Source organism: Melanerpes formicivorus, unplaced genomic scaffold (genome assembly GCF_026170545.1).
Source record: "Melanerpes formicivorus ecotype bairdi unplaced genomic scaffold, bMelFor1.0.p_v2 SCAF_20, whole genome shotgun sequence".
In the NCBI taxonomy this organism is placed as follows: Eukaryota; Metazoa; Chordata; class Aves; order Piciformes; family Picidae; genus Melanerpes; species Melanerpes formicivorus.
In genome coordinates this window covers 9232225-9245560 of record NW_027142372.1, presented here as the reverse complement: position 1 = coordinate 9245560, position 13336 = coordinate 9232225, and the positions used below count along the sequence as shown (strand labels likewise).

General features: G+C 43.1%; 1 protein-coding gene across 5 annotated transcripts in view; it reads left to right on the top strand.

Annotated features, from left to right (window-relative positions):
- Window positions 1–13336, top strand: part of NFAT5 (nuclear factor of activated T cells 5) — a 74773-nt gene that overhangs the window by 20814 nt on the left and 40623 nt on the right. For 2 of the 5 annotated variants that reach the window (XM_068150689.1, XM_068150688.1), the window contains exon 2: window positions 5140–5265. In XM_068150689.1, the coding sequence (XP_068006790.1) occupies window positions 5140–5265 (126 nt within the window). Of the gene's footprint in view, window positions 1–5139; window positions 5266–13336 lie in introns of those variants that run through there. The other 3 variants (XM_068150691.1, XM_068150690.1, XM_068150692.1) reach the window with 2 other exon arrangements.

Genomic DNA, 13336 nt, shown 5'->3' with positions numbered 1-13336 from the left:
TTTTCATTTTTGCTTTCCAAAGTACCTCTGTCTTTACATAAGACTGCTTTTTCTGGGTGTTTTCCACACGAACAAACATAAAATCATAGCAGAAAATTTCCTGTACTTGGTGTTCATGTGTAGAACAGGATGATGGAGGTGAGCTGATCAATAGAGGTGGGGGATTTAGCTGTTTAACTGCGATCCCAGGCAGGGAGGGGAGCTGTATCCTCTGGGGAGGAATTAGTTTCCGTGCAGCAACTCTAATCTTTCTGGAATTTGTCAGTTTTTGCTTTAATGCTATTTATAGTGCAGCATATATAAACATTGGCTTGTGTTTAGGTGAAAACACAAAGTTTCATTTGAAGTCTTGATTTGTGCAGAGCAGGTTTGTTTGCAGCAAGCTCTCTTAAAGGTGCCCAAACAATTTCAGAGCAGCGTTGACATGGAAGCTCCCTGCTCACTAAAGGTGTGGATTAGGCTGTGAAGGTACATCTGTTTTGAAGAAAAGTCATGAGGGCTTTTTTTTTCATTAAGGTTTGGATTTGACCTTGAACTTCTGCCATATATTCATAAAATCACGGAGTGGTTTGGGTTGGAAAGGACTTTTCAAGGTCATCTAGTCTACCCCCCCCTTGCAGTCAGCAGGGACATCTGCAACTAGAGCAGCTTGCTTAGTCCCAAACAACCTGACCTGGAATGGTTCCAGGGATGTGGCATTTCCCACCTCTGGCCAACCTGAACCAGTATCTCATCCACCCTCTGTCAAAAACATCTTCCTTCTGTCTAGTCTGCATCTCCCTATTTTAGTTTCAAACCATCACCCCTTGTCCTGTCTTAGCAGGCTCTGCTAAAGAGTCTGTTGCCAGCTTTCTGATCAGCCCCTTTAAGAACTGAAAGGCCAACAAAAGGTGTCCCTAGAGCCTTCTCTTCTCCAGGCTTAACAACCCAAACTCTCTCAGCCTGGCTGCACAGCCAGAGGGGTTTCAGCCCTCTTGTCATTGTTGTGGCTTCCTCTGTCCCTGCTCCAACAGGTCTATGTCTCTCCTTTGCTATTTTGATTCCTTTTCTTCCTTGTGTACTACCCAGTAGACCTCCCATGCTTCTCCTTGCTCCTGTCTGGGATGTTCTTACGTGGTATTTCTTACGCTGCTGGAAGCGGAGGGAAGTTCCTGGGAGCCACGAGAACAAAGAAGGAAATGGACCTGGAAGAACTGGGAGGCAGAGGAGGCAATGATGGTGGCCAGGGCTGTGCTGTCTGCTTTGACCCTTCATGGTGCTGTTTGTTCTCCACTTCAGCAAATTTTTGTTCTCTGGTCTGTACCTCATAGTGACTTCCCAAGCAGTGTTCCCTTCCTTCCAAATAAATTCCTCCATCGGTTCATACTTGCAGCTGTCAAGTTGATGGCAGCTTCTTTTCCAAGTGTAGGACATACCATCAGTTTTTAGGTGCGGTATCCAAGTGTTTCAAGATAAAAGCTGGGTGTGTTTGAAACCACGTTTCAGGTAGTTTGGTCTCTTATCAATGAAGGATGAGGTTAAAGCTTTGCTCTTAATGGTCTTGTGATCTTTGGGAATGGGCTTCAATTCTAATACTGGCATTTTCCTCCCTCTCTTTATCGCGTTGTTAGACTTAATCACAATGATTCTGATTGTGCTTGTTGTGGATTATTGCTAAAATTACGCATTTCCTGAGGGGGAAAATGTGCTGTGGGAGTTCTGGATCTGAGCATCCCTTTAAAGCAGCAAACTTGACAGAACTTTCGTCACATTTGAGAGTTAAAAATACATTTCTGAAACAAAACACAAGCAGCAACCCAAAGAGAAGAGCTCCCTCTTACCCAGATTTCGGAAATGGGGCTCTAATCAACACCAAATATTATCTGAGTCATGACAGGATTCTGGTCATGAGCCACTTCCTCCTCAGAGAGATTTCTTGAGAGACAACAGAAAGGAATGAAAATATGTGTGTGTATATGGGCAAAATATACATAAAATAGATACTTTTTTTTTTTTACTTTGTGTTATGTCTGTCTGCTGGAGAAGAAGAGGCTGAGGAGAGACCACTTGGCTCTCTACAACTCCTTGAAAGGAGATTGCGGGCAGATGGGGGATTGTTCTTTTCTCCCAAGGAACAAGTGATAAGACAAGAGAAAATAGCCTCAGCTGCCCCAGGGAAGGTTTAATTTGGATGCTAAGAAAAACTTCTTTCCTGAAAGAGTGGTGAGGCCTTGGAACAGACTGCCCTGGGAGATGGCAGTGTCACCATCCCTGGAGGTGTTCAAAAAATGGGTAGATATGACACTTTGGGACACGGGTTAGTGGGCATGGTGGTGTTGGGTTGATGGCTGGAGTTGATAATTTTAGAGGTCTTTTCCAGTCTTCATGATTCTGTTCCTCATTTTGGGGCCTGTCACTAAACATAAACTTGCATGGAGGCACTGGGACACCAAGCAGAGAAGTCTGTGTCTCACTGCTCTGTTTTTCTTTGGCTGGTGTTTGTGCTTTTCACTGGGACAAAGTCTGAGCCTTTCATTTTTCAGTCTCTTGAATTAAGATACTCATCTTGAAGCGAAATGGTAGTTCAGCAGAAAACAGAGCCACACACATCTTGTGGTTTCCAAACGCCACATTTTATTTGGAGAATATTTTGCTGTATTGATAGCTGTGCCTGCGGCCGAGCTCGGAGGAGCCGCTCCGCGTGGAAATAAGTGAACATTTGCTCTGAAATCTGCTGGGGATTTTGTGGTTGACAGAAGCTTTCTCAGAATGCAGCACGACAAATAACAAACGTCTGCAAAATATGCAGAGCTGCCTGCGCTTCGGTGCTGGGTGTGAGTTAGACTTACAGAACGGTAGGGCTTGGAAGGGCTCTCTCGAGACATTCCAGTCCACCCCCCCTGCTAAAACAGGATCACCCACAGCAGGTTGCCCGGGATCACAATGTTCAAGCAGGTTTGGAATCTCTCCAGCCTGTTCCAGGGCTCCAGCACCCTCACAGCAAAAAGTTTCTCCTCCTCTTCACATGGAACTTCCTGGGTTTGTTTCTGGCTGTTGCCCCTTGTCCTGTCACTTGGCACCACTGAAAAATGTCTGGCCCCATCCTCTTGCCCCTCACCCTTTAGCTGTTAGTAGTGAGAAGATCCCCTTTCAGGCTGCTCTTCTCCAGACTAAACAGCCCCAGGTCTCTCAGCCTTTCCTTCTCACATGCTTCTTTCTTCTCAGCCCCTTTGTAGCTTCTGTTGGACACTTTCCAGTAGTTCCAGGTTTCTTTTGAACTGGGAGGCCCAGCAAGCATTGACCTTTTCGTGCTACACTCCCTTTCTGAACTGGATAGGTGTGGCCCTGCCAGGGCAGAGTAGAGGGGAGGAGAACCTCTCTCCACCTACTGGCCACACTCTTCTTCATGCACCCCAGAAGACCATTGACCTTTGTGGCCAGAAGGGCACGTTGCTATCCCAGAATAACTTAACTGTCGACCAAGGTCCTTCTCCGTGGAGCTGCTTTCCAGCAGGTCAACCCTTAATTTGTACTGGTACACGGTGCTATTCCTCCCCAGGTGAAGGACTCCATACTTATCATTGTTGAAATTCATTCTTTCATGTAACTTCCCTGGGCAAGTTCTGGTTTCACAGCTTAGGACAGAGAGAGGGGAACCAAGACCGAAACCCTCAACAGTAAGCAGCATGTGTAGCATTGTTGATTCAGTTTATAGTTGATCATCTGACTTGGCAGTGCTGGGTTAATGGTTGGACTTGATGATCTTAAAAGATCTGTTCCAACCAAAACAGTGTTGTGATCTTTATGGCCATCCCTGTTTCACAGCAGAGAAGACACAAGCGTATCTTAGAGGTTCTGCTGCACAGCGTTTGCCACAGTTCCACCACAGAGCTTTTGGTATCACATGGGCTGGCACTAGCCATTTTCTGAGAGGAGAGTGCTTCCTCTGGAGCATCTGCAGGAGCTTATAGGAGAGTGTGAGGGGAGAAAAGTGTTGCAGATCAGTGGAAGTAAGGGGTCTTACATAGCAAGAACTGGCATTTGTGCTGTGGGATATGCAGATGATAGTACTAAATCAGGCTCGTTCTTTGGAAGTCAGTTGGGTGGTTTGAATTCTGAGAGCGGTTTTGTCTTTGGTTGTATATGCTGTCCGTACCTTCATGCTAAATGAGCGCAGTTTCTGTGGAGGTTCATCAGTTCTTCCTTTGTTTGAACGTGTTTGTCCCCTTTTGTTTTGGTCTCGAGAATGTGTATCTTCATGTTTTCATGGTTGGCTTGTTTTCTGAGCTAACTTGATTCCAAAATCCCCAAGTGCTACAGGCTGGGGTCAGAGTGGCTGGAGAGCAGCCAGGCAGAGAGGGACCTGGGGGTACTGGTTGATGGCAGGCTGAACATGAGCCTGCAGTGTGCCCAGGCAGCCAAGAGGGCCAGTGGCATCCTGGCCTGCATCAAGAACAGTGTGGCCAGCAGGAGCAGGGAGGTCATTCTGCCCCTGTATACTGCACTGGTTATGCCACACCTTGAGTCCTGTGTCCAGTTCTGGGCCCCTCAGTTTAGGAAGGAGGTTGACTTGCTGGAACGAGTCCAGAGAAGAGCAACAAAGTTGGTGAGGGGTTTGGAACACAAGCCCTATGAGGAGAGACTGAGGGAGCTGGGGTTGCTCAGCCTGGAGAAGAGGAGACTCAGGGGTGACCTTATCACTCTCTACAACTACCTGAAGGGAGGTTGTAGACAGGCGGATGATGGTCTCTTCTCCCAGGCACCCAGTACCAGAACAAGAGGACACAGTCTCAGGCTGCGCCAGGGGAGGTTCAGGTTGGATATTAGGGAGAAGTTCTACACAGAGAGAGTGATTGCCCATTGGAATGGGCTGCCCAAGGAGGTGGTGGAGTCGCCGTCATTGGAGGTGTTCAGGAGGAGACTTGATGGGGTACTTGGTGCCATGGGTTAGCTGTTTGGGTGGGTTGGATTGGTTGATGGGTTGGACACGATGATCTTGAAAGTCTCTTCCAACCTGGTTTGGTTTATTCTAATCTGCTCAAGGTAACTTCCAAAAGGTTCTGGAAGGGCCGGTTTATCGTTCATATCTTTTAGGCAAAAGCATTAATTCTTTATTCTTAGCTTAAATAAATTTTTGATGGCATGCTTTTTGTTCTACAGAATCTGTCTATGACCTTCTCCCAAAGGAGCTGCAGTTACCACCTTCCAGAGAAACATCCGTAGCATCCATGAGCCAAACAAGCGGTGGCGAGGCAGGTTCGCCGCCTCCAGCTGTAGTTGCTGCTGGTAAGCATTCTCCTTTATTTGGTTGCTTTGTTCAGGTTTGTAACCTTCTGGCCAACATGAACAGTGCTGGCAAAGTTCTGATCATAAAAACAAAAAAAGAGCTTGTGGAGATGTAACAGAGTTCATTCTAGGAGAATAAATTAAATTGGGTGGTCTCAATTTTCACACCTTACTGTGGTCATGGTGGTTGTATTTGGTGTGTATGTATCTTCATAAGAAAGAAGTTACTTGTTTTGCCATTCTGCTGTTACACAGCACAAGGCCTGTTAGCTCCTAGAATGGACTCTGTCTTCAGAGATAATAAATACCAATTTGGGACTAGGGCAGAACGCTGACTGACTGTCAAACAGCAAGTTCTAGCTAGGGTGAAAACTGGAATGGCAGATTACATTTTGGGCCATGAAGCTTTTACCATACTGTAAGTAGGAAGAAAGGTCACGTTTTCCTTTAAGAGGCCTCAGGAAGCTTAGTATTTAAACTTCATTCACACTCAACTCTCTATTTTTAATGTGTTACATTATACAATATATTATATTATACATGAGAGTATAATATATGTCAGGATGGCACTTTTATGAACTACTAAATTGGAATCAGTTGTTTTCCTAATTGACAGCTTATAAAAATTAAGCATGACCTTTTTATCTCCATCTTTATCTTACTCCCAGTCATGTTTTAGACTCTAAAGACTGTTATTGATTTGCCTTAAACATCCAAAAAGTGAGGATTAGAGGGGAAAGTTCTGATGTGAGGTTAGCTTTCAGTGCTGGTTTTCATCTGGAATTCTTCTCAGCATCTTAGTAAACATCTGTGCAACGAGGGGAAGAAAATGATCATTGTGCTCATGATCATCTTTATTCAGTAGACAAGTGCTGTTTTGCATAATTTGATCCCTATATTTCTTACAAGGTCATGTTCCCCTATCCTAGCTTACCTTAAATTATTGCTTGAGAAAAATGTATATATTTAAGGCGAGGATTCCACCTGCCTCATTCTTTTTTTCCTCTCTGAATTCAAATGCATTAAATGTTTGTGTGAGAATGTTTCCCAGATTTGCATGGTCCAGGACTCCTGATCAGAAACTGAAGTGATTGTAGACTTGTCAAGGAAACTTTACAGCACTGCTCACCATTCATGTTTTGCCAGACCTCTTCTGAGAGAACCTGTGGATTTAACTGTGCACAGTGGAACTTCACTCACTGAAAGAATTTGATGGCTTTATTTCTTATATTGGAAGGATTTGATATTTTTTCATATCACTTATTCAAAAGATTATTTGGGCATATATTTCTAAAACCATGATACTTTAATGATTGACTCAAATCAATTACAGCAGCAACCAAATCCTGCAGAAACATGTATCTTAAAAAACAGTGAACAAAAGAAATCTCTCAAACCCTGTTACACTCTAAATCCACAGACAGAAATGAACTGCTAATTAATTCTGTACCTAACGAAAGGGACTTAAAAACTTGAATGGAACTAAATGTCTGTTACCTGCAGGTATTTAGTGTCTGCTAACAGCCAGTCCAGTGCCTTCTTAAAAAACCTCAGAGTGGGTTAGCTGGGTTTGAGTTAAACTGCAGCATGACTTTCTTGAATGCCTTAAATGAAAAACCTCAAAGAACAATAGAGTTTTTTGTTCAGATTGAAAGAAGACCTACTCATTCAGTTCACAGCAGTTTTCAGAACTGGAGATCACATAGTTTCACACAGACTTTCAGCTGGTACTACTGCTGAAGAGCTTTTCTTGGATCAAGGACCTGCTCCAGGTTAGAGCTGTCCTGGATGGGCCAACTGCACTTTTGCACAAAGCTTTTGGTGATACAGGAGAGGAGTAATGTGGAGAAGAAGGAGCAGTCAGGAAAGGTGGAGCCAGCTTCTCTCAGTGCCTCTCAGTTTGTGCTGGCTTGAAGTGTTTACTGAGCTATGGCCTTGGAAACCTTCCATCAGTGTTGTGATAAGACAGTTAAAGGTTCTGGGTGCTGTTAAAATTGGGATCAGAAGTACTAAACACAAGCAACTGCAGTTCTCCGACTTGTTCATAGTTGCGTTTAACCACCCAGACAAAAGCTGCCAAAGAGAGCAAAGACTAGTTTTGTTTTCATTGCTTACCTCACTGTCCACTCCACTGAGGGCAAGAACAATTGAATCCTGGTCTTTTATAAACACCTAATTGTGGTGACCAGGATCATACAGCAGTGAGTTGTGCCCTGTCCACATGTGAGGAGAGCTGAGCCCCAGCCCAGCATGATGGAGCTGGTGCTCTTGCAGGGGAGGGGGTGGTGGTACCAGATAGTTTCAGTGTAATGTCTGAGTTGGGGTTTTGGTATTATTATTTTCCCCACTCCACCACATCCTTTAAAGAAAATACCTACATCTTAGAGAAGTGTTTACCTGCAAAGCAGGTCCATAGGCTGTGTTCCAAGAATAGATGCCGAGCAGCAGGCTGAAAAGAACAGTCCTTGCTCCTCCCTCTGGTGTTGGGTGGTAGGAGTTTTATATTTATATATATATATATAAAATCTGTATAATATGAAAGATAAATTGTATCCCAGGTGTGGACAGATGGTTGGCTATTTCTAGTAAGCCTGAGGCCAGACTTATTTTTCTCTTGAAAGCTGAGGACAAACTCTTGGGAAGAGAAGAAGGAACATCAGTGTCTACACAAGTTGTAGGAGAGGTACAAAGAGAGGTGAATTTACTCGTTGTGGATCTCAGTGGGTTGTTTTCTAGTCCTAGCACCACCTCCCACAAATGCTGCCATGTACTGGTGGAGCAGGTTTCCTCCTCTGAGCCATCTCGACCTCGGCACTTGTGAGCTGATGCCCACAGCACAAAGCAGTCCCCAGTGTTCTTGGTTGACTTCCAGAATCCTGGGAGCACTTTTGCTTTTCACTGAGGTTAGTTGTGTTTCTTCTGCCCACAGATTTCTCCACCTTCTCAGGAGAGAAGTCTTGCAGCTGTGTTCTTGCTGTGCCTGTACCATGTTTCTATATAAAACAGTGTGTCATGCTTTACTCTTCCATAGTTTTAGGGTTGCTACGCTGCTTTTTAGAAAGCTGCTACTGTAATTTCAAGGACTGTTACCCAGCATCATAGCAATAAGCAGTCTGGCTGGGCTGGGCTCTGATTTCTTAGCAGGGAAATAAGAGGAAAAACAGCCTGGGCTTTGTGCATGTCCATATGCTTACCCTGGAAAACATTTATTTTACATTTTATATTTTAAAAGACCAAGATTGATGATTCATTTGCATATCTCAAGTCCTCAGTAGCAGACAACAGGCACATTTAGGAGTAGGTAACACTACAGAAGACTGAGTGTGGAGGAAAGATGATTTTGGCAACTGGTGTTCCTGTAGCTGAAGTCTTTCCCTTGTTTGTGCCTCTCTCTTAATTTGTATGTCAGCTCTTACTTTCTCCAAACCCTCACTTACTTGAGAAGTGATAGGAAAGGATAGTTGAGTCTCTCTAGGGTTGTAGGGAACCTCCTTTACTCTTGGTTTTAAAAGGAAGGGCTAATTTAGAGTGCTGCTTGATGTTGATTGCAGGTAAGATTACTCTTGATAATGAGAGGATTACACTGCAGAGAATGATCTGAGGTGGTGAGAGCTTTTTACTACTCCTGTAACAGCTAACACAGTGTGTTCTCTGCTTCCCAAAACGCTGAGTAAGGCAGTGTCTGGCTGAAATTTGACTTAACACTTCTGGGGGAGGTTGTTCCATACAAATTGCATTCCAGGTGGGCAGTACATACTGCTGCAGAGAACTTCTGGGGTTTTTTGGAGGAACAGGATGGGCTGTTTTAAGCAGAATCGACCTTGCAGGGGCAGACTTCTGGTTCTTCCATTTGGAAATTTTTGTGATTTACAGAGAATTGTTAAAGAACATTAAAATGGAATGTTGCTGATTGGATTTTCATTAATTTGTTAGTAAATGTGTATCTCATATTCATTAATCCAGACAAAAGAGGTATCACCCACTCTCTGGCTGTCAAACAGGCAAGGATGGCTTACTAGAGCTCTAGGATTTTGAGCTGTAACTTTCACCTGAGCTGCTGTCTCCAGCTTCTAATTTTATTATTCTAGAAACTAGAAGGGAGGGAAGGCATCAGAGTTTGCCAATAGAAACTGTCCTCCATGCTTGCTATTTGAATCACAAGTGTCTTTGTTCAGGGGACAGGAAAAGGAGGACTTCTCCTGGTGCGGTACCATAAACACATTAAATATGAATCATCCTCTAGAATCTTGAAATGCAGGCGGGTGTCATGCAGAGAAATGTCATTGTAAGCTGTGCCTGGAGAATTCTTCTATGAAATAAATGTGCCTGAAGCTTTAATGATGCCTTCCATGCAATATTTTTAAGCTGCAGTTGCAAGCAGGGATGCTTCATTCTCTTTGATTGGTTTTTAGGGGTCGAACGGGTTTTTGGTGTCAATCGAGAGACGTAGAACACGTGCTTCAAATGCTTAAAATTCACACTGCTAACTGAAATCCTCTCTCAAAGGGGTCTTTCTAGTTGGTAGGTCAGCACCTTACTTTTGACCACTCACTTCAAACAAGTGTTGTATTTTCATCTTTTATCTCCAGTAAGAGAATTGCTCAAACCTTCTGTACCCCTGTGAAGAAAACATACAGAAACTTACTCCTCAGCTCATCTTCTGCTTGTTCTTACTGCAGCAAATATTGGAACGAGCTGCTTCAGCTGCTTGATGATCTCTTAAGCATCTCTTCATTTTCCACAGAGGCAAATACATATCTTTCCTTTTTTTTTTTTCCTCCCCCATTGCTCTCCAGGACAGTATTTCCTGCATCGTTTCCATTCTGGTAGTTTCCAGTTCTTATCTCAAATTGGATTCTCTGTGGAGTGATGCTCTTGCTGGAACAAGAGAACAAATTTTATGCCACTGAAATGTATTTACTGATCTCTTCCTGCTTTATGTTTGGATACAATTAATCTGTGATGTATTGAATGCTTCTGGCTCCCAAGCATCTATAATTTTATCCTGGGAAAGTACTTGATTAATGAAGAAGCTTTACCTTCTTCTGGGCATGTCAGCTTTGTGTTCTTTTTAATTAAAAGACAAACTACTTGTCCCAAACAGATAAAATTGGGGTTTTTTTGATCAGAATTGTTGAGATGTTTGCCATAAGCATTTTTGGCCATTATGAAAATAAGACTTCCCCTCCCCCCAAATTGTTACTGCAGTGCGATGGGTAAAAGTGCTTGTGTCATCTGTGGGTTAGAGACCAGGTGCTATGGGCTGTGGCTCACATCATAGAATCATGTGATGTTTTGGCTTGGAAAAGGACCTGAAAGATCATCTAGTTCCAAGCTCTTTCTAGACCAGGTTGCTCCAGTCCCCATCCAGTCTATCTTTGAACACTTCCAGGGTTACAGCCTCTACGACTTCTCTGAGCAACCTGATTCCACAGCCAAGATAAGGCTTTTATGTCACTCTCAAGCTAAAGTCTGCAGTGCAGCCTCGGAATGAAAATCTGGGATGAGTGTTTTGGTTTGGTTTTTGTTTTTCTTTGAGTGGCTAGAGTCAGGCTTCTTCACTTTTATTTTTTTAATGAAAATATTTTGTCCATTTATCATCCTTCCTGGTATCATTAGTCAGTTTTTCCTGTTGATACAGAAATAATTACCAGAGAATTCAAAAGGGATATCAACACTGCTACTAATACTGTTATCCTGGGCTTATAATTACATGCTGTAAACAAATTGCTAGAAACAAAGATTCTTCTTTGTAGTTGGTCTCCAATGCTTGTAAAAACTTCAATTTCTTTGTAGGCTTTTCCCTTCCTCTTCCCACCACCCTCCCAGTTGGAAGTGCCTTCCTGTAATTTCCAGGGAGGATGTCTTCCAGGGATTTCTGTCTGCAGCCTTCTTGCGGTGGTCCTGTGTCAAATAAGTCTTACAGAATTAATTTAAACCAGATCCTGCTGCTCCCTAAAATGGTATTTTTCTGCTGCTGTGGATCAGCTGCTCTGACTTGTTCACACTAACATGTATGTGGAAAAAGTTTAAAGCTCTGTTATATCAGCCTGGGAGGACCAAGATGAGGTGAGGTACATCTCAGGGCTGGTGGAGAGGTTCCTTTAGCCTCTGCTAGGTTGAAATCATCACTGGGAAATGCAAATGTAAATAAGTTATCTTATTGTTTCTGCTTTATGGGAACAAAAGCAGTGTGGTGCCTACAGATTCAGTTGAAAGGTTGAGCTGTGTGGAGTTGTACATGTTGAGTGCATACCTGCTGCTCTGAATGGAGCAGAGCTCCCTCATCAATACCTGTAAAGGCTTATTTCTATCTACTCCTTATCTCATTTTTCTAGATTAAGTTTTTTTTTCAGTCTTCCTAAATCTCATGCAGTCAGTAAAGATCATTTTCCAGAACTGCTCAAACACAAATTCTTTTATCATTTGAGAGGTTTTTCATGGCAAATTCTTGCATGAAGTGGCTGCTATTCTTGCATCAGAAAGGCTTGAGAATTCCCTGTTTCATGGTGAATAATGAAGAGCCAAGGCAGGGAAAGGCAGAAGAACAGTCTTATGACACTGTGGTTTGGGCACCTCCTTTTGGCAGCACTGAAGACTTCTGGAAGGCCAAGAGTTCTTAGGAAAAAAACCCAACTCTGTATCTGAAGAACAGAAGAGTCTGTTTCTTAAACTGAAGTGTTCTGTCTCAGGTCCATCAATTCTGACACCATCATATGGTCACTCTTCAGGTCAGCAGACTGAGGAGCAGACAGACTACTCAGCAGCCTCTGAGGAGGTGACAGGTAGAGCATGAGGAGCAGCTGAGGGTCCTAGAGCTCTGACTTGCCTGTTCACAGCTGTTTATTGCTCCAAGTGGGGAGGATCCCAGATGGAACTGGGGTGTGTGAGCCACTAACAAAAAGTTCTAGATACCTAAAGCGGAGTGTTAATTGGATAACAGATGTCATTTGTAACAAAAGCAGACTGACTGATGTATTTACCCAACGTATGCTACACTGCTTGGTTCAGCATGTCAATTTAAGGGGAATTTACGCTGTTGGGCTTGATGTAAATTAAATTAACCTACCTATCTTGAATCTGAGTGTATTTAATGACTGGTGAATTGGATTGCTTGATGATATTTGCTGGGATGCTAGTTTTTTTCTCTATTAATACACTTAACTTGCATTCTAGCTTCGCCATTCAGAGACAGGCATCGAGTGGTGGGTTGTGTGACAGTGTCTGTCAATAGTGAAGACAAATAGTGCCAGAGACACTTAACCCATCCAATCTCACCCAGGGTATAGGTCGGTCTTGTTTTCAGACTTCTTCATAAGTCTCTTTTCTTTCTTTCTTTTTTTAATTTTTAAAAAGTTTTTATTTTATTTTTTTTTTTTTTGGTACATTTTCTTTTCTTTCTTTTTCTTTAAGTTTTTTTGTTCTCTTTCTAAACAGTGGATTGATACTGATTTGAAACTAAACCTTTTTTTTTTTGTTGTTGTTGGTTTTGGTTTTTTTTTTTTGGGGAAAAGTTTTTTTTGACATGACCTCAGTAATACAAGAAGAAGAAAAGTAGAAACCCAAGTTTGGCATGTGGGGTGTCGAAAGCAGGTTTGCAGCCACTTTGTGCGTTCTGGGGTTTAACCTTTAAGGCCTTCAGCAACACCAGGTTTGATGCTGGAAATCTTGCCCACGCGCTGTCCTTCTGGTTTTGTTCTGCAGCTGTTCTTCTGTGTCCAGTGGTTCCGACGAACCAGTTAACACACAAAAGTCTTAGTAAGAACATGACATGCTAGACATACTAATTCATTAATTTATCTTGGATTAAGCTTACGCAGCACCCAAATCTCGCCCTGTGTGGTGAGTTCTCCTTTCTGACGCTCAAATTGTTCTCTGAACGTAGCACAGGGAATCTCATGGGATGCAGGCTAGGGGCTGACAAAAGTCTCCTCTCGTGGCTTTGTGATAGTCCTGGCTCTTCATGCAGGGGTGGCTAAGAACTTAGGAAAAAACCCAACAAAATATCTCAAATTTGTGTTTGCAGGCTTTAAGCTGCTTTCAAGTCTAGGAGATTACTTGCTTGGCACTC